Genomic DNA, 21,619 nt, shown 5'->3' on the forward strand with positions numbered 1-21,619 from the left:
AGATTTTTGTAGTATGCAGTTCGGGACTACAAATACAAAAATGTATCTGCTTGTTTAGGTACACATTCAGCCAGTTGGAATACAAGAACACACCAGAATAGGCCTGTTTAGTAAGCTGTATGTGATGGATATGCTGGACAATGTGGAAGTAATCCAAGTATTCAAAATACGTTACTCAGATTGAGTAACGTAACAGAATACGTTACAAATTACATTTTTGGGCATGTATTCTGTACTCTGTAACGGAATACGTTTTAAAAGTATCCTTCCCAACACTTGGCGTAGGGTCTGTATCTCCACGTACCTATGGTGTCGATTTAACGCAGATGCATAAATTGGCCTTTACCGGGCAAAAACTAGTGCCAAAGGCCAAGGCACGTGCCTAGAATGCCTATGCCTAGATCGAGGCCTGACAGTAATTACCTGCTCTCTCTCCTGCTCCTGCTCCTCTTGCTCCATGCTCTGTTCTATCTCACACAGCAGGCTGGACGGGTGCGGGGTGAGGCCATGGAGGCTGTGCTCCTCTGTCAGCTCCTCCAGCTGAGCAGCTAGCTGTCTGTGGGACATCTGAACCTCCTGAAGCTCAAGCTGGCTCTGCCGTAACTGGACACACACCAGAGGAGGCATAACTGTGACTTAACAGTGCAAAGTATACAGGAAGCACCTGTAGAGGTCTGATGGGTCCGTTGACTCCTTGTAGTGTGTCATCACTAAAAACAGCTCTGTAGAAGGTCATTTACACACAGTGTCTACAGAGGTAGTAGCTATTCCTCAAAGATTCCATATCTAACAGAGCTTTGTTCATGTGTCTGTACCTGTAGGTCCTTCGTGTGAGACTGCCTCTCCAACACCAGAGTCCTCTCTCGGAGGTCTTCCACTGTATTCTGCAGCAGCTCATTCTCCTCCAGCATGGCGTTCACGCGGCGCTCCAGCTCCATCTTCCTCTCCGACAGCATCTTAATCTAACGTGTAAAACAGCACCAGTTAGTTACTGCGCCGCTGAAAAAAAGGCATACATTGTTGAAACTGAGGATTGTTTCGATTACCTGGTGGATAGCGGACAGATGGGCAGTTAATTGTGGTTGTTTTCCTGAGTATGAAGCAAGGCTCTTATACAAGATTAAAAAGTACTCCCACTGGCCTAAAGAATGTCTGTTGCCTAGCACGGGTGTAGGCGTAAGTTGCCACCCTCGTCTTCAGGAATGTCTTGGCGATATGTTAGCGTCTCCACAAAGCTTGATATCAGCATGCCCCCTTACCATGCACGTGTAATGGCCTTCTACTGAAGGCTAGCATTGCAGCAACACATGTTCCTTATGAATTGTGTCCCCTTTTAGCTGCCTGAGCAGCTTTCCCCATTAAACAAACATCAGTTCTTCATTTTTATCCCTCCTGCATTTGACCTACATCTGGTAACCTACTTGACAGTGTGGAGGCTTACATGTGGATCAGTTGTTTTTATTATCATATGAGCATCCACATTGCCAGGTTCTGGATATTTCGGGGCCGCTATAGTCTCTGTCTTCACACATATAGGGCAAAAAGCCGTTAGTCATCAGCACATGTCATACAAAAGCAAAGCGTTGGAAAAGTGGGAGCACCCAGACATTGCAGTATCTCAGCTAAATATAGAGCGGTTGCCTTTTCTCCCAATTATAGCACAGGCTCTGCAGTCTGGGTGTTTTCTGCCTGACTTTGAAGTGAAGCTACGGGGAAAACTGATTTGTTGTTGTGCTCTAACAGTACCTTTATTCATTACTTTTCTGGCTGATTTCATACATGACACAGCTGACATCACAACACAACTCAAGCTCTGACAACCAAGCATGTTTTTCATGCTTGATCTCATGAAACAGGGATTGCCAAAAGGATATGGAAATGTCAAAATAGCTACATACTTTAGGTGACAATATACGTTTTTTAACATTATACGGCATTAAACGTAAAATGCTGAGGTGTTTGTCTTAAGTTTTAAGTATTTTAATCAGCGTGAGATTCAATAATCTACCCTATGAAATAACAGTACTTTGGCCTATCATCAACACATTTAATTGGACAGAGGAGGTGCAATTGCAAATTCAAAAGAAAACAATGGTGCAATCCTTGTTTCTATTATTTTACAAGATGTTACATGCAGCATGCAGTCTGACAGACAGACAGCGTTCGGTAACCACTCACTTCTAGCCCTTGCTGCTCCAACCAAGAGGGAAGGAGGGTGAAGGGAAGAGGAATGGGTGAGGAGAGAGATAAAGATTACAGAAAGAGAGGAAAAGTAATTTGAGAGTAATCCCACTCCTGCCCTAACAGAATAAACACTGCATGGTGGGTGAGAGGAGAAAACCATCCAATAGGACGTGTTGGAAGCAGTAAAGTTTCCCTTTACTGGGATTGTATTCCACTTATTATTTACCAAAAACATTGACTTTAAAGCGAGGCCATGTACCTTTTGCCTTTAGCAGTAAACATAATACAACAGCAACACAAGTAGAAAAGAGTCATAATAAGATAACTGCCTCGGTAAAGTCAGTTACCCAGTAATATCTATCTAAAGTTTGCTAACGTTAGCTAACATTAGCCACCATTAGCTACTGGTCATACCAGACTGAGTAAGCAGAAAACTCCTGAGTGTATTAAATTGAAAAGGGCTGTGTTTTTATTACTAAAGAATTCAATTATTAAAGGTCCATATGCTCCTTTTCAGGTTCATACTTGTATTTTGGGTTTCTACTAGAACATGTTTACATGCTTTAATGTTTAACAAACACATTCATTTTCTTATACTGTCTGTCTGAATATACCTCTGTCTGAAATGTTTCAGAAATGTTGTTCAGTTTTACCACCTGTCTCTTTAAGCCACCCTCCCAAATAAGACCTGTCTGCTCTTATTGGTCAGCGTTCCAAGGTCTTCCGCATTTGAGCTCTAGGAGTCTTTTTACTGTCATTGCAGCTGGGGAATGACTGTAACGGCACTGTAGCAGCACTTTGTACCTATTTATAGTATAGTTATTACATCACAACAGTATGGAAGTCCTGGTGGCTCATTTAAAGGCTCAGTTTCTGAATATGGGCTGTGTGCATTTCTCTGTGGTTTGAGCGTTTTGATAATTTCACAGTATTTATATTTGTAGCACCTTAACCTGCTTTATAATCAAAAAAGACATTACCATATGGGACCTTTAATACTTCTTTCAAAAGCATAGTCTTGCTTAAACTTCCCTTTGGATCCACTGTCACCCTAGGCACTCTTCTCGCTAAGTACCAATAACTGCAAACAGCAACATTATTCTTGAAATCAGAAGTACCTAGCTGCACTTTTGACCAGTTAGTTTTTTTTAGTTTTTTTTTAAGCTTTTGGCATGTGACTGCTGAAGCTGTGTGCACTCCGAAAAGTACAATTTAGTATATGAATAAAAAGGGAAAAATGGTGCTGATAGCAGCTCACCTCAGCCTGTAGAGTCTCTAGTCGAGTGATGTGCTGGCTTGTAGACATACTCTTCTCCCTGAAGTCATCCCGTAATGAATGGACCTGAGTGGACAACTGCCTTTCCACGTCTGCAGCCTGGATGGAGACAGACAGACAGGTCAGTAAGACAAATTTAGAATCCACATGTGCCTGCTCTTAAAAACTCTTAAAAGTATTTGATTTAGCACTGCACTCTTGATGGTTTGTCAAAATTGATACAATGCAAGTCGACCACCGACAGTTCAGTCGAAGATTCTGGTGTGTTATAGCGGCTAACGTAGCGTCTTCTTTTTGAGTCACAACCACAGATTTTGTTCAATTTGAAACTTGAAGTCCTCAGACCCAACTGACTCTAGTCTACGTATAGCCACAACGTTCCACTCAGGATTGCTCCATTGCTCCAGAAATTCCACCAGATGACACTCCTTTCGGCCGGATGTCCGTTACCTTCCGCTTTCCTTGTGTTGGAATTTTAAACTCTGGTCGATTTATGAGGACTGCTCCTCAGATCTCCGCAGGGTAAATCCAGACAGCTAGCTAGACCCTGTCCTGTCTGTCCAATCTGAGTTTTCTGTTGCATGACTAAAACAACTTTGGAATGTACACATGTTCCACCAAAACAAGTTCCTTCCCGAGGCTATTTTGCAGCGGCACCGTGGCTCTGTCCGGTGCTTAGCGCCGCCCATGACGATTGTGAATGGTTTAAAGAAATGCCAATAAACCAGAGCACGTTTTTCTCCCATCCCAGAATGCTGTGTGGACTGGCCAGACCCTCCTTTGCAGCGCTGTGGATAAAGGTCTGGCAATATGAGACTAAACTGACACTGCCTCAAGTGAAATCACTTGAGGACTTTTTTCAGACTTTACACATCTCCCTCTGGAGAAACTAAAGGCTTTTTACAACTCTTTTCACATATGCAGAAGATCTGTAAAATTGGTTGTGTTCTCCTTTAATTATTGTTTATGTTGATGCTGACATAACAACACATTGTTAAAGTGTTATATAATAACTGCTCAGTTCTATTAAAAAGATTGCATAGCAGCTCTTTACCAAATACTCATTCTCTGATAGCAAGTCTAAGCACACACAGACACACATGTAGACATGCATAAACACACTGATATGGTTCACTAGTGTGTACTCAGTGTTACTGATATAAGAGTAGTAAACCAGCCCTCCCCAGTCTGTTCCGATTAATAGCTGTTCCTCTGAAAGCCCAATTTTAAATGTCATAACCCATAAATAGTCAACTGCTCAGTATTTGTGCAATCCAGCCCAGCTGCAGACTCAGTGCATCAGTTATCTTATCGTCACTTATTGGACAGGTGGGATCTCAGGAAGCTACTGTTCGCATTATTATCACTGCCATGGCAACTAACTGCCTTAAAACCACTCATTACTTACAGCTTACTGAGGAGACTAAACATATAGTAAATATGTCAAAAACATGAAAGAAAGGGAGCTGCACATTGAATACAAATTCTTTTTTATTTTTTTTACTGTGGCAAACAGTCCTCAACTCTAAGCGAATCCCCACAAATATCTGAGTACAAATCATCATTTTTTTTTTATTATTCTGGTTTGTCTTTCAATCACTGGGTGCTGAGTGAAAATTGAGATGACTAATATCCATCTGAAGTACAGCCTCTAGGTGGCACTACACACTGCTGCCTCATTCCAAGAAGCTCAAAGAGAGATGTGAGGAGGCTCAACAGCTGGTCAAAGTGGTTGGAGTCTGTGTGTGTGTGTGTGTGTGTGTGTGTGTGTGTGTGTGTGTGTGTGTGTGTGTGTGTGTGTGTGTGTGTGTGTGTGTGTGTGTGTGTGTGTGTGTGTGTGTGTGTGTGTTCTGGAGCACCACTCTCTGAACAGTAACTCATAATGCAGCACTCTGGAAGTAACCCTGTGTGATTCCTACAATAGAATTAAAGAACATCAATAGACTTCAAAATGTTCTCCTTGCAAAATGTTTCAAATACAATAGTAGAAGTTGTCATATATTCTGCAAAGTACAATAACTGAATTAATCACGCACCTCCCAGTGTTGACTCCAGACAGGACTACACATGTTAAGCATCCCAAAGGCACACAGCACTAACACCGTAATATATGGCCATAGCATAATAATGAAATTACTTGTTTTGTATAATTACCATAAAGATAGTAGTGAAATTATTTCCACAAACTTGTAAGTAAGTAAATCTCTTCTCTGTATGTCAATTAGAGCTTAATTAAATAATGGCTGCAAATAGTTTATGCGAATCATTGTAATTATTATACCTTGAACTTACTGCCTCTAACACCTGGAGAAGCAGGGAAGCACTGTGTGAGTCATGTTCTACGACTTGCTTTCAAATCCATCCAGCCCTGCCTCCTTCAGGAAATGCTTCTGCCGATGCAACTGATCTCTGACCCTGCAACCTGGATCATGGACGACCTCAGTGGCAGGCCACAGTGTGTCAGAGTGGATAACTGTGCCTCTGAGGTGGTGATAAGCAACGGGCATCATTCCTCTTCACTCTTTACACCTCAGACTTCTGGTTCAACTCTGGTTCCTGCCACCTTCAAATCATTTCTGACTCCTCCATTGTTGGATTCATCAGCAAAAACAATGAGGAGGAGTACAGAGGACTGATAGAGAGCGTCATCACATGGTGCAACAACAATCGCCTGAAGCCAAATATCAGTAAGACCAAAGAGCTGGTGGTGGACTACTTCCTACCAGAGGAACAGGACGCCCTCTGTCCCGGATATCATCCAGGGGGAAGGAAGTGTAGGGAGTGAACTTATACAAGGACCTTGGCATCCAAGACTGGACTGTACTCTCAACATTGATGTCATCTTCAGGAAAGGACAGAGCAGACTGTTCTTCCTGAGGAAACTCAGAGATCCTTCAGAGTGTGCAACAGGCTGCTGCAGATTTTGTTTACCAGTTTGTAGTAGCGAGTGCTCTTCTCTTTGCTGCAGTGTGCTGAGTAACGGCATCAAGGCTGGTGAGGCCAGCAGACTCAACAAGCTGGTAAGGAAGGCCAGCCCGGTGGTCGGGCTGGAACGGGACAGTCTGGAGTAGGGCTGGGTATTGTTCAAATATTTCCCATACCTGTACCGATACCAATACCATCTCTTCGATATTGGTTCCTGAACACTACATTTTTTATACCAATTAAAAAAAAAAAATCCATTTTAAGAAAAATAAATTACCACATTACACATTACGGCACATCTTTTGATTTATTTTTTAGCTCCTACAGCGTGAGCCCCATCTCTGTGCCTAACATAGAGTTTTTCCTGCATGTCTTTACAACGTGTAAAGTTAGACAGCCAATCACCAGAATTATCAGATCTTGGTAGCAGCACGCTGCATGCTTATTGGCTCAGTGACGCTGGTGAGATTTACTCATTAGGTATTGAAATTTGGTATTACAGATACAGTACTGTCATTACTCTGAACAGCAAACACACACACACACACACACTCACATCTCCCTATTCTTTGCCTCTCCGTTGGACTGATTTATATACTTTGTTATATATATATATATATATATATATATATATATATATATATATATATATATATAGGTACTTTAATTATTCATTAATGTTATATTATAATATATTATTCCATACTTGACTACTTTACTATATTATACTATACTATACCATATTACATTTGATATTCTAAGTTATACTGCTGTACTTTACTATATTATATTATGTTAAACTATATTATTAACTGTATTATTATTATTATTATTATTACATTGCACCTTATCTTGTATCCCATACTATACTCTCCTCCAGAAGTTCACACATTTTTTTACATAAAGGGCCCCTAAACTGGCACAAATTAGACCATGGACCCCCATTTGATAAGATTTTGTCCCAGGGTCCCCCATCTGATTGGATTTTTGCTTTTAGAAGTTTTATTACAGAAAGTGTTAGATATCCATTACCCGGTTAGTCATACATTCTGTCATTGTGTTACTTATGGATGGAATTATAGTGAAAATACATGAATGATTCCCCTTTTTGCTGGGGACCCCCTGGAACCCCCCCACAAGGACCCGGACCCCACTTTGGGAACCACTGCTCTACTGTCCCATATCATACTATATTATGTTAATATGTTATACTGTCGTACTACATTACATGCTATATTATATTTCTATTATCTCTGTTATCTATATGACAGTAACACAGACAACACTAAGTATCACTACTTAATCAAGATTCAAGGCTGATTACAATCATTATTATATGTATTGTTATTCTACAACACAGGGTTGCACAATGCAATGCAAGTTGTAGTCCCTTTATGCTGCACAAGAATAAACTAAGACAAAAAAAACTATTTTGTTTATGGTGGAGTACGGCGGATGAGTTAAGGAGTCTCAGACTGAGAAAAGAAGCTGCTCTGTAGTCTGGTGCTACGGCAGTGGATACTACTGTATCGCTTGCCAGACTGCAGCAGGGTGAACAGGCTGTTGCTGGCGTGGCTATTGTCTTTTTGACTTGAGGACCGATCTGCACAGAGATATGAATGGTAAAACTAACCATACAAGACACTGACGGATATGCCATTCCAAACAACTGTGCTACCAAGGGAACACCGCGAAGGTTTCACAAGGAAGAGACAGATACTTGGCAAAAGGCATTGGTATAAAGCTGATCCTCCAAGAAAAGAGCAATGGCTTGATATTGTTCCAGAAATGTATTTGATGAAAATGTTGACCTATCTTTTGAGACTTAAAGGAAATATTTTTGACAGACATTGGTGGTATTGTAGTCCAGCCTTTACTTCCGTGACGAACGTGTCACTTTGTAACGCACGTTATAATGCTCGCCTAGCTGCTAGCATGGCACGCCCTCATACTCTGCTTCTGACTGGCTTGTAGTGCTGACCTAGGTACTGCGCATGTGCGACTCCCAACAAAGAGTGAACAAAAGTGAGATGTCTCACTCTGTAGCTAAAACGGAGAGCTCAACACACAGGGTGAAAAGTGGAGCTGCAACAATGTGCAGTACGACAAATATGGTGTTTTTTGAAAATAATGTAAACCTATTCTGGTACAACCTCTAAATATAATTATAAACCTGAAAATGAGCATAATATGAGCACTTTAAATACAAAGAAAAAAGTTCTCAAAAATAAATGTTGTCCAGTGCATCGTATGTTTTCCTCTAAGGCCAAGCCATTTTCGAGTTCAGGCAAACATTGAGGAAGAAGAGCCCAAATAACTACACAATGATATAAAGTCTCTGTTATGATAGCCAGATGTGAGTTTCTATGTACCAGCTGACAGCTACATGATCCTGTCTCCTCTGTGTGGGAAACAGCTGTACAGTCAGTGAAGGCCAGTGCAGCGGCAGGTCAAAGTGGTAAAGTGACATCTGACCCACTGGCCCCATATGCTGACAGATTGAGATCATGTCGAAAAACCACAGAGTTGACCACAGTCAACTGCCTGATTTGCAGAGACTCACTTAATCTGCACATAAATTCCTCAGATCCCAGATCAAGTATTATCAGCATGGCAGGACAAACAAGGGCATATCAGACTGCTGTGACAGAATCCAGGGCAGCAAAGTAGGGCTCAGCAGAGAGACACGTTTCTTTACAGCGTCTTTACTTTGACATTTATGTGAGTAAATACGTACATGCCCTTTTCAGAGGAAGGCTGACACTTGAAAAGTGTAGATCACTCATGTTGATTCAGTTGCTGGCTGTCTGTGGCTGTGGAACATGATCTAGCATATGTGACTGCAGGTGCATCACAGGTCTTTGGTGACGCAAACTAGCATCAAACTATCTGTGTCCTCGTGCCATTCTGTAGAGCACATTCCCATGGTAACAACACATGGAGTTTCAATTTGCATGTCACTCTGGTTGGCATAGCAACCAGGGAAAAGTGGGATTGGTGGAGATGCGAATAGTGGTCTCAAAGCTTCTGGTATTTTCCTTAGTCACTTTCACAGAGCCCTGCCTTGTCTAGACTTATGGAGGATGGGCAACCCCAAACGGTTGCATAACAAATACAGAGAGTGACAACACGTGTCAATCAGAGAGCTGATCCTGAGAGCAACAGCCACCTTGGGCTGATGGAAGGCAGACGTTATGCGCTCCAGTGACTGAAAAAAGCTGATGGCTGGACAGATGCCCAGGGGCTGTGTTCAACGCTAGCTAGAGGTTGTAAAAGGAGGAGTGAAACTGAATCCTGTGCAGAGTGTGATGTGGACATACTGTACTGATGAGACAGACACAACATAGAATGCATACATTCTGCCTTTGTCATTATAAACATTTCACCTTGCTTCTTAAAGCTATAGTGCGTAGTTTCTGTCGCCCCCATGAGGAATTCTAAGTAAAGACAACAACACTGTTGGCGCGTCCACATGATACAAGCCTTCTGTGACCGCGCGCTGCCCCCACCCCTCCCCCATGCAGTTGCTAGTAGCCAAGGAAGACACGGACAATTAAAAAAACACGATGGACTCTTCAAGAGGTCATTATCTTCACCCAAGTTTCTGTGTGGGAAAGTCGCCGGATGACACAATCTTCTGAACATAGCCATACTGAGACATACAGAGAGAGTTGTGTGGAGCCGGGCTTAATTAGCTTTGTAGCAACTCATTTGGCAATGGCTTGAATGTAACGGACGTTCATTAATATCAAAAACTTACGCACTAAAGCTTTAATTTGTTGTAAATGACAAAAATTGATTTACTCCTCAAATGCGTAAGGCTGTCCACTGCTCCCAATACTTAGGATGAGTTAAATGCAGAGATTGAATTTCACTACATTGTACTGTACGATTGTATGTGACGAATAATTAAGTTTCTTCTTCTTTTTCTTCTTCTTCTTCTTCTTCTTTTTTTAAAAGAGAATTCCGGTCGATTTAAACACGTAGCTATGTTGTTTGTTGTCACGTAGTGCTGTCAGTAGCGAGAAAAATGAAAATAATCGGCGTTACCTACACCGAGTTATGCTACTGCTAGCTTTCGCACCCAGGCGGCTGAAACGGGGCAGGTTTTAAACGTGCTTTTAGCCTCTTAACATGTTTGAGATGTCATTACAAGTGCCTTGCCATGTGAAGTGATTCCTTCTGAGTGAATATGGCTGCAGTAGATGTGAAAGAAATGCATAAAAGTTGTGCTAATTCATACCTCTGTTTAGTTCCGGTGTTCCGGTGGTGAGACGGCAAGACGAGTGCTTAGGGACCATGTACAAACTACAACACCGAAAAGCGATACAAAAATATTTTCAAAAATAGGCATATGCTTATTTTTTAAAAGTAAGTGCTGTAGTACAACTAGCAGGAGACAAGTTATAATTGAGGTACGTTTGGAGACACTACCTTATTCAATCATAAAATTAATAAATATTTTTGTTATATCTCTTTTCGGTGTTGTAGTTTGTAGACGGCCCCTAAGCACTAAGCAGTCTTTCTCCTTTAAATAACCAAAATTGATGAGTCACTGGAGGCTGCTGTCAACATTTAATTAAGTACATTCTAGAGGTTGAGGGAAGTAGAATTGATCATGGCCATAAAACATGCAGTTAGACACATATACTGAAGCCAGTGCATCCCCAGCCTTTGCTGATCATGTGTGGTAATGTAATTAGAGAAAGGTCCCCTTCCTGCTGGCTCACTCTGATCAGATTAGGCCTGAGGAGATTGGCTGTTCTCACACTCAAGACCCATACAGACCAGCACACACCTCCTAGGCTCTACTCTTGGATCAATAGGAACCTATTTTCTCTGAGTGTATTGAATAAGCTGTAGAGTTTTATCACCCGGTATTGGAATATTCACTCACACATGCACACACCCACACCCAAAGTGGAATAACCACAGGGGGTATTTGTGTCCGCCCAGGATAAGATGTGACGAGCCGGGGACTACAATTTTAGATCTTCTCTGTCCAAATATCTTAGTAACCTGCTGCTATTAATTAAGTCGAGTACGGACTGGAGTTGTTTTGGTTCCTGACTGAATGCATATGGCAAGGCTATTAGCACAGATTATAGCCTAATCTCCTCAGCGCTGTATTTTACCCTGTGACTGACATCACTTCCTATGCCTTCTCAAGGTCATCCCACTGCAGACACGGATTCTTAAATTCTTAGGAAGGCAATCCACGTTTTTTATTATTTTAATCTTTGGCTGCAAGGTTTGCTTTAGAAATTACTGGCAGTTATATATGGAGGATTTATTCATCAATAAATAAATAAATAAATACATGCATACATAGATGCTGAAATAATTATGGAAATAAATGAATAAATAGCTGATTTAAAAACATAAATGAAATGCAAAATAATTTAATGCATTTAAAAATGTTGGTAATCTGGAAATAAAATCTACTTATATTCATTTCTGATGACTTATCAAATAAAATGTATGTATTCATTTGTTTGCTCATTGATTATTGAGTCATCCACAGTCACGATCAACACAGTATGCTTACTGTGGTGTAGCAATGGCAGCCACAAGCTGGTTTATTGTAAAGGAGGCTGTAGATGCGATTGTTCTGTCAGATAGGAGCCTTGTCCTCAATAGGTGTCTATTGTCCGATTACCCCTATACCGTTATAATGTGATTTTTAGCAGGCATGCCATACGGTAGTAAAATGTGCTATTCTTACAGGAAGCAACATACGGCCCAGTTTAGATCATAATAAGACTATTCCGATTAAAGAGTTAACTATTATGAGAAACAGGGAGGGCAGATGAAAATAGCAGGCCTCCGGTGACCTCACTTCTGCAGGGTTTCCTCAGGGTACTTTTACATTCCCTCCATTCACTCAGAGCTGTAAACAGTTAACATTACTTAGTCACAGCCCAGTGCCTAATAATGAGCACTGACAGAAAAAGATAGAGAGAAGAAAGCAGGAAGGACAGAGAGAAGGAGAAGGATAAAATGAGAGAGAAAGTGAGCACTGTGGCTGACCTCGTTTATTCTATTACCCAGCAGGTCTTCCTCTGCATGCCCAATTCATTGAATCGCGGATCTGGATCGATGCAGTCAATTAAGTCGCATACATTTCACTGAGTCACAAAGACCACAATATATGCTCCCCCCTAAAACACAATATACCACTTTCAGGGAATAACTTTATAGATTCCCACACCCAGGTTTCAATTAAATTAAATGCAGTTTAATTATGCTAAGTGCCTGCTCTTGCTTAGATCCATAGCGACTGGCCAGTCCAGGGCAGTCCTTGATTGCAATGTGATGATGGTGTTGGGGCAAGATGGGGCAGGATACTGATTTAATCTGATTAAGATGAGAAGGACAGCTGCTCTGCACAGCGTCGAGCTGGGGGGTTAAAATCAACCACACAGAGCCTTCTCCCTGAACAGCGTGTGGCTGGCAGCAGATCCTATCTTTTCCCAGGAAGGGGAACAACACTGTCAGCGTCACCATAGACACAAACTGCTGACGGGGCTATCAAAGCACCTGTACAAGCATGTCAACCTTTGTATGCACAGCTCTAGGGCATCCTGAAATAGCCTTGACACCTACTGCTAGCCTACCTGGCAGCTGACCATACTCTGATGCCTCTGTTTACAGCCCTTACTCGAAGTTATTATAATGGTCTTACATGTGTATATACTGTATATCACTCTGACAGGCTAGGCAGCATGGCGTAGTCCTGCTTTTGGAAAGCAAGCTCATCCCTGTGCCATATCAATTGTAAAGTGTGTTGGAGTGATATGTAGCTTCTCAACCACACCGTTTGGGAAATATGACATAATATATATTGACAATGTTGAAATGAAGCCACTATTAAATGGGGATGTAACGATGCATCATGAATTGGTTAAAATCGGTATAAATGTGTAAAGATTACAACCGTTTGAGATCAAAATACAAATAAAGAATTGCGACGCAATTTTTAAACAGCCTATGGGTGTAATCTACTTTTGATATTAAAGACCTCATCATCTTAGTTGCGTAAGACGTCGTTTTATACAATTTCAGTTCAGTTGCACAGTACAGTTTGATAAGAGGACACATATGTTGTTTTGCACAGTTTATATAAATAAATGACTATTATTTATTTATAGTTATTATACTATAGTCATTTGTCTGCAGCTCATCTGTTAAAAAAAACCGTGAGAAAATCATATCGTGAATCGTATTGAATCGTGAGATGTATCGTTACATCCCTACCACAGAAGGGACAGAACGTGGACAAATGAACAAGAAAACCAAGGGTATAATCCAGGTCAATCATACAATTGTCTTAGACTATAGTCTCAAAGATTACAAAAAAGTTATATAGTTAAATAAACTACAGTTGTTCCAATACTGATGCCAGTATCAGTGGCTCCGATACAGCCTAAAATGGTGTCAGTATCAGCGAGTATGTGAGCCTATGCACCAATCCAATACCACGTAAAGATACAGTTCATTGCAGAGCTGTTGTATTGTTACACCTAAGTGGCCACTCTGTATAGATAAAGTGTCTTGTTTTGTGTCGATAGAGCAGACTGAGGTGTTGTATTAAACTCATTCGAAAGGCATTAATCAACTGTAGCTACAAACACTAGCACTCTTAGCTCCATCAATCTGCAACTACTGCCAATCTCAGTTTCTCCTGACGTGTGTACATTAATTCACATTAACAAGGATATAGCCTAAAGTCCTCATGATAACTCTGAGCACTGCTAGATGTATGTGTGATTTTATCTATCTGTCCATCAATCAATCTGTCCATCTGAACATCTCATAAAGGACATTTTCTACTCTGCTTGTCATAATATCTGCACTCAAATGTCTTGCCAATATACAGAGTGCTATTGCATAAGTGTGCAGTCCAATCATTCTAAATTATTCAACGTAAGACCCGAAAGCTCCACTTTTATTTTGATGAGTTAGCACAATTCAGGTGAAGTTAGAGAGAGTCAGGCTGAATGGAGGTAGATAATCCCTGAGGGATGATGAAACTTCACTTGGCTGAGCATCTTATGTGATGTCAGCCATACAGACTTCAACTGGACTAAGTGGCCCCGAGGCCAGGCCAGTTTGACATACTGTACACACACACACACACACACACACACACACACACACACACACACACACACACACACACAGACATACACACGCACACGCTGCTGCTCACCCTACTGAGTTGCTCCAGCAGTCTATGGTTCTGTTCGGAGAGCTCGCTGATGGACTTGGTCTTGTCTCTGTCAGCCTCTCTCAGCTGGACCTGATGCCGCTCCAGCTCACCCTGCAGCTGCTGGACGTCCGTCTCCAGCTCGGCAACACGGCCCTCCCACTCCCCCTCTCGACTCTCCAGACGCCTACGCAACTCATGCTTCTCCTGCTCCAAGTGCTGCATGTGGACAAGGGGAGAGAGGGTGGCATGGTTAAACCTTAATTTGCTTGGATTTGATGTACAGTATTGATGTATTGTATTGCCCTTACTGACAAAGTCAGATACTTCACAAAGATGCTGATGCTGCAACAGACTGAGAAAGTATGTACTCAATCCTTGGAAAAATGTCACTGTACTAAAAGTTAAAAAAGTTAAGGGTCAAGGATCAGGTTCGAGAATTGCATTTCCTAACTCTTTTACCATCTATGCAAAAGTCAGACTTATTTTCATTGTGGTGCTGATGATGTCACTGTGCCATTACTATACATTTAGCATTAATATGAAAACATAAGATGTTAAGAATGAAGAAAGTTTGACTTTAGCACCATACACCCAAAATTGAAGTTTTGTTACAAAACAAGACAAACAAGTGCAAAAAAGTCGCAAGAACTGCAACTATGATTGCCCTGCACCAGTTTAATCTGGTGCAGGGATATAATAGTGTATAGTGTTATATGGTTATATAGTTTTGAACTGAACCAGTCCTTAGCTCCAGGAGTGACAGTTCAGATCATAGGATGCTTCTTTCTTTTCTCTAGAGGGCAATGAACGGTGGACAGATGCACTGCATCACCAGCGGTTGCCAGAGTTGGGATGGGGGTTGTTGTTATGGCTATGTCCAAGGCTGAAGCAGCTGGCATCTGTGTGGCCACAATTTTCATGTGTGAGTATTTGCCCGAACAAAAGGAGGGATCAAAGAGAATCAAAACAACCTCAGAAAACAACATCAAGCGCTGTTAAAATAGGGTACCAGAAACTGTAACACTGTCAATAATAATAAGAATGATATTAAGAGGCAGCTTATTTCTCTGAGCTGCAACATGAAGATGAATATGGATCAAAGGGCTGAACAGATGTACAGTAGATACAGAAGGCCCTGGACTGCCACAGGATTAGTCTTTGGCTTTTCTCAGGCCACGTGTTGGCTTGTGTGAAGGATTTTGAAAACAACATGAACAAAACCTGATGGGTGAAATAACTCAGACCATGCTACACCTTTTTCAGCTTGGCTGTGGGTCACTGTAATGACAGAGACAGCGTAGTTGACTTCAGATTAGAATTATCTGCAAGTTTCAATTCGCGCTATGTAACCAGTCCCAGTTTATAGCACCTTAGATACAATACTGCCCTACCAAGGGAATCATGCTAGGTGAAACCCTCTGTCTTTGGCAGCTTGAATGTGGAGCTCTACGGGCAGCATTTGTTATGATCCTCTTGAGTTTGTTTACATTGCGAAGGCTCAAACTTGATTAAAGGATGAGGCATTTTGAGGAAAAACCATGGCAACAAGGGCTGGAGGCAGCATTAAAACTTCTATTTTATTTTCTTCCCTTAGTTTACCTCTAATTTCTCGTTGAGATCTTTGTGCATTTTCTCATATTGCTTGGTCAAGTCTTGGTTTCTCTCCAGCAGCGCTTTGCCGAGTTTAGCAGCTAAAACCAAGTCTTTTTCCTTTTGACGGAAGAGCGACAGCAAGTCTGCGTTATGCCCCACCGCAGGCGTCTCTAGGTCCGACAGCTCCTCCTCGTCGTCCCGGTCCCCGGTAAGCATGGCCAGTTCCTCCTCCAAGGCCATGCCGAGGCCTCCGGACCCGGCGTGCGGCAGCGGGTGACCCTGAAAGCCGCCGGGCTCATGAGCGGCGGGGCTGTCCCGGGGCTCCATGCAGTCGCTGTCCAGCTCCTGTGGTGCTGAAACCACGGCGGACGTCTGCAGGTCTAGGCAGAAAGTGGACATCGCCTCCCGGCGGAGGAGAAGCCGACAGATAAGAGCCGAGTGATTTTACTCCGGATGAACCCACCCTGCTCTGACAGGGTTGTGCTGACCGGACCAGCTTGTAATCGACAGTTCAGCCATCATTCTCGCGATTTCGAGCAGGATCCAGTTAGATTGTAAAGTGCTGTCTTCCCAGTTTCCTCGTCCCTCTCTCCTAGTTAAGCTACCAGCCGCGACTCTGGCTCAGATTGAATCCCAGCAAACACCGCCTCCTCTGTAGCTTACTGACTGGCTGTTTGCTATTGGACACACAAAATGTTTTATCCCGGTATAAACCGCCTCGATAAGCTCTGCGCAGCGGTCGGTGGGTCAGGGTCCATCCCGCTTCGGGATCCTGGTTCTCCCATAATGATCGGCCTGTTACACCGGAGGCATTTGCCAGCCAAACAGATGAGCGCGATCCCGATGCCTCCTCAACCGCTTTCCCGTCTTGAATGCGCGTTCCCGCCACAGTGACGCCTGCTACAACCTGTTACAAACGGCCAGCCCATTGGTTGAAAATGATAGCGCCATATATTTGGTGCTTCTCGCACACATCTGTGACATCCAGTAGGCTAAATGAGCACGTGAAGAGATCAAATGAGGATTGTTTCATCAAGTGATGCTCCATCTGTATCGTCAGAAATGATAAAACAAGAACAACATGTGATGTTTGTAAAACCCCATGGATTTACATTTTGCATAAACCTGTGCTTAAAACCTAAAGAAAAATACGACGATGATTTTTTCCTAAGCCTACATTAAATAATAACCTGTTAGAGAAAACTGCGATGATGGTACCATTACAAAGCATTAAAATCACTTTGGTTTCCACTCAATGTAACTGTAACGTTAAGATTAGATTAGATTAGATTCAACTGTATTGTCATTGTGCAGAGTACTACAAGTACAACGACAACGAAATGCAGTTTGCGTCCAACCAGAAGCGCAGAAAAAAAAGCAGAAAAGTGCAATGTCATAGTCAAGTATAGACAGGTGAAATATATTGCAGTGTTATAAGTTTCCAGAAACAAAGGGTTTAACGTCACCGCTATCCTATCGAACGATAACGTTAAGGTTGGTACAAATTTAACTTAACGTTTAATATTTCAGCTTTTAAGGTAATTAAATTACATTTTATATTTAAATAGAAATGTTACTCTTTGGGAATGGGTGAGGGTTTACCTATTAACGTGACCTCCTTTAACTGAAAAATGCATCCAACAGTGGTGGTCACTTAACGCTAGCTCGTCCGTCAATTATAACTGCTACAGGTAGGCCTACGAGTCTTGACAGGTAGGCCAAAGCCGTTTGACCATTCAGGTAACTAACTGCATTTAACGCCTCCTACAGCTGCACGTTAGCTAGCCAATGTAATGCTAGCCTTTAAGCTAGCTAGCGTTAGTTGTTAGTTGTTAAAAACGTAACGTTACACAAACTCAGCGTTATGTAGCCTAACATTATTTTCTTTAAATTTAGAAAGCATTTTCTAATGTGCTTATTAGTACAATTGCTGCTCATAATATCTATACCGTATCAAGAGTAAAATTAAAACCAGGGACTTCATTTTGTTTTTTATAACTTTTCATTAATTCTGATATGCCATTAGGTATAGATTTGAAAACAGTTATATTCTTTGAACGTTATCGGGAATGCCTTCTCTCTGAGAAAGGATTCATAGTTAAGTAATTGGCTATTACAGTCAAAAAGGTCTTTTAAGAAGATAATATCTCTATCAATCCATTTCTGCAAATAGAGTGACTTGTTCCCTTTAGTGATGCATGCATTCATAATTCCATAAGATGGACTTGTGTGGAGAAAAGTTATGCGAATGACATAGCTTCCAGGCCAAAAGAGCTTGTTGATAAAATTGGGATAATTTTAGCGGCAATCTTATAATATTGTAGTTACATTTCAATGAAAATGTAAGACCTCCTACACTATTAAAAATGTTATTGGGGATAAAGTACCGTAAAGACTCTGGTGCTCTCAAACATTCCTTCAACAATTACACCTTAAAGGTGTAATTCATGTCCAAAAAGTCCAGAAGTTCAAATCCACCTTCATCCTTAGAACCAGAGAGTACCGCTTTTTTTTTAAATGATGGTGTCTGTTTTTCCATTCAAAATTCGTAAATATGGTATTTATGTCTTTACATGTTGAATCATGGACATTGAGAGAGAGGGCAGGGTAGACAAATCTTGAAATCCCTTCTGCTTTAGTCAAAAGATTTCTTCCTAAAATAGAAATATCTCTTTGAAGCCATAAATTCAGTATTATTTTAGTCTTCTTCAATTTAGACGGAAAATTAAGTTGTTGACATTCCATGTGGTCCTTGCAGATATGAATACCTAAATATTTTACACATTTCTTAACAGTATTAAACATTTTTTCCTCTTTAGTGTGATACAGACATCAAATGTCACAATTAGATTTGTTAAGTGTTAAACCCGAAGCAGTTGAAAATTGGTCAGTTAGGGTTATAGCATATTCAGTCTGATGTTTGTCACTCAAAAAGAGAGCTGTATCATCTGCTAGTTGAGTTACTCTAATTTCCTTACCCAAAATAGACAAACCTTTAATAATAGGAATATGTTGAATATGTAATGACAGTAATTTAACCACCAGCAGGAACAATAATGGTGAAATAGGGAAACCCTGGCGAACTGATCTCAGTACAGGAAATCTTTTTGTGGTGTTTGGATATAATATCACAGAACTGTCAATATTTTTATAAAGCATAAACTGTAGATATAAAATTTGGTCTGAAATCAAAAATCTGAAGTGCGTTGAGCAAAAAATAATTTCCTACCGTATCAAATGCTTTATAAAAATCAAGAAATACTATCAGTGCATCGGTATTGATGTTATCAGAATAGTCCAGAAGGTCGAGAACAAGTCTTATATTAGCGCTAATGTGACAGTTAGACATGAAACCTGTTTGTGTTTCACTTATTATCTCATGAACACCTCTTTTAAACCGTTTAGCAAAAATGAATGATAACATTTTGTAGTCAATATTTAAAGGGATACTTCACCGATTAGCATTAAGCTTTGTATCGGTAGAAACCCGGTAGTATTTTCAAATGACCGTGTTTCCCTCCCTCATGTACCCCTGAGACGAGAGCTCTCTGTATTGTGTGTCTGGAAAAAAAAACTCTGATGACGCAAAAATTGTCGTTTTTTGGTCATCTGAGGCATTTTTGCCCAGAGGCTATGGACTACAGCGTAAGTAAGTAAGCGCTAGTTCTGAATGTTTTCAACCTACCCATAGGGGGTGGGACCTCACTCCCAGAATTTCCAAAAATGTCAGCCATCTTGAAACTAAGCTAACAGGCTATTACTCTGTGGAGAAAGCTGAGTAATTAATTCATACTTTAGTAGTCCTTTTTATATATTTTAAATGGTAACACCACTTGAGCCACGGTGAAACGTTATGTTTCACTATATACAGTGTATATGGTTGAAATGATAATAAAACACACTTGACTTGACATAACTGCCCTCTGTAACCGGTAGGCGTGGCTTGGGAGTGGCCTCGTAGGGAAACGAAGCAAGTGCATTCTGGGAGTTGTTGTCTTTCATCCACATGAGCCAAAACTACATTTTCTGGCTTTTTTTCGGGTCTAGAAGGCACCAACACTTCAAAAACAAATTCACATTTCTACTACATAAATGACCCAATTTAAATACATATTCATCTTTCCAGTGGTGAAATATCCCTTTAAGAGCGTAATAGGTCTCCAATTTTCTATCATTAAGTGATCTTTATCAGGTTTAGGGAGAAGACATATTAAAACTTGCTTCATAATCAAGGACATTTCCTTTTTTAAAGTGCATTCTTTGAATAGATCAAATAGAGGATTTTCAACAGTTTCCCAAAAATGAAAATAAAATTTGACTGAAAGCCCATCATTACCCGGAGATTTCCCTTTTTTCATTGAGCTAACAGCCTCTGAGATTTCCACTTTAGTAATGGGACGTTCGCAATCCATTTTAAATTTTTCAATATAGTTGGTAGTTGCTTTTACTGACTGGACAAATCTATCACAATCATCAAATTGAATATTTGACTTATATATATTGCTATAAAATGTATCATCATATCTTGAAATGTCTAAGGAATTAGAGGTGATGTTATCATTCATTTTAAGAGTAGTTCAATTATTTCTCTTGCGATTACGCTTCTCTGAAGCAAAGAAATAACTCAAATTTCTTTCCCCTTTTTTGCTTGAGACCTTACAAATGCCCCTTTAGCCATTTCAATATACATATTATCTATTTCCTCTTTTAATTTTTTCATTGTTGTTTCTTCTTCCTCTGAAAGATTATCCTTAGTCATTAAAACATTTAATTTATCCATAATACTTATTTCTTTGGCTATGTTATTATTTTTTTTTAATTACTTTACTTCGTTTAATTGCTATTTCTCTGATTTTAAACTTGAAATATTCCCATTTTTGTATGTGATTCACTTCGTTATTACCAAATATGCTTTTGGCTGTTGTTTTGTTTTTTTACAAAATCACAAAACTCATCATCTTTTAATAAATTAATAATGTTACTGCCTCACGCATAGACATAGCTATGGCGCCGTCATGCACTTATTTAAATAATCTTTAGAATTTTGTTGTCTTCCAAATACAGTCCACATGCTAGTGGTGGAAAGTAATTGATGTACTGAAATACACTAACGTTACTGCAAGTAGGCCTACAATTTAAAGTAGACAACAATTACTTTATTTGAATATTTTAATTTTGTTCACTTCATTGCATTTATTGTAGGTTTCACCTGCAATGAATGTGACTTATACGACAGCTATTATCCCTTACTCTACAGATTAGGATTTTATTAAATATGATGCATTGTTATTGATAAAACTGTTATAAAGTAAATAAAATGAGTTCCACGTTCCCCAGCTTTAACATTAAAATTCTGTTTACAGGGTAATGCGTCAGAGATAACACTCCAATTAAAATAGCATACTGTATGTAGAATTATAACACTCTGA

The 21,619-nt window shown here is 40.5% G+C and overlaps 1 protein-coding gene across 1 annotated transcript in view; it reads right to left on the reverse strand.

The window, feature by feature from the left end:
* bicdl1 (BICD family like cargo adaptor 1) overlaps window positions 1-17,003 on the reverse strand; it is a 28,888-nt gene extending 11,885 nt beyond the window's left edge. The window contains exons 1-6 of the mRNA XM_078249678.1: window positions 16,197-17,003; window positions 14,598-14,813; window positions 3,443-3,559; window positions 2,179-2,190; window positions 816-962; window positions 424-603 (exon numbers count right to left, since the gene is read on the reverse strand). Coding sequence (XP_078105804.1) covers window positions 424-603; window positions 816-962; window positions 2,179-2,190; window positions 3,443-3,559; window positions 14,598-14,813; window positions 16,197-16,589 — 1,065 coding nt within the window. The 5' untranslated portion in view covers window positions 16,590-17,003. The remainder of the gene's footprint in view (window positions 1-423; window positions 604-815; window positions 963-2,178; window positions 2,191-3,442; window positions 3,560-14,597; window positions 14,814-16,196) is intronic.
* Window positions 17,004-21,619: the final 4,616 nt, after the last annotated feature.

This window comes from Sander vitreus, chromosome 5, assembly GCF_031162955.1.
Source record: "Sander vitreus isolate 19-12246 chromosome 5, sanVit1, whole genome shotgun sequence".
Lineage (NCBI taxonomy): Eukaryota > Metazoa > Chordata > Actinopteri > Perciformes > Percidae > Sander > Sander vitreus.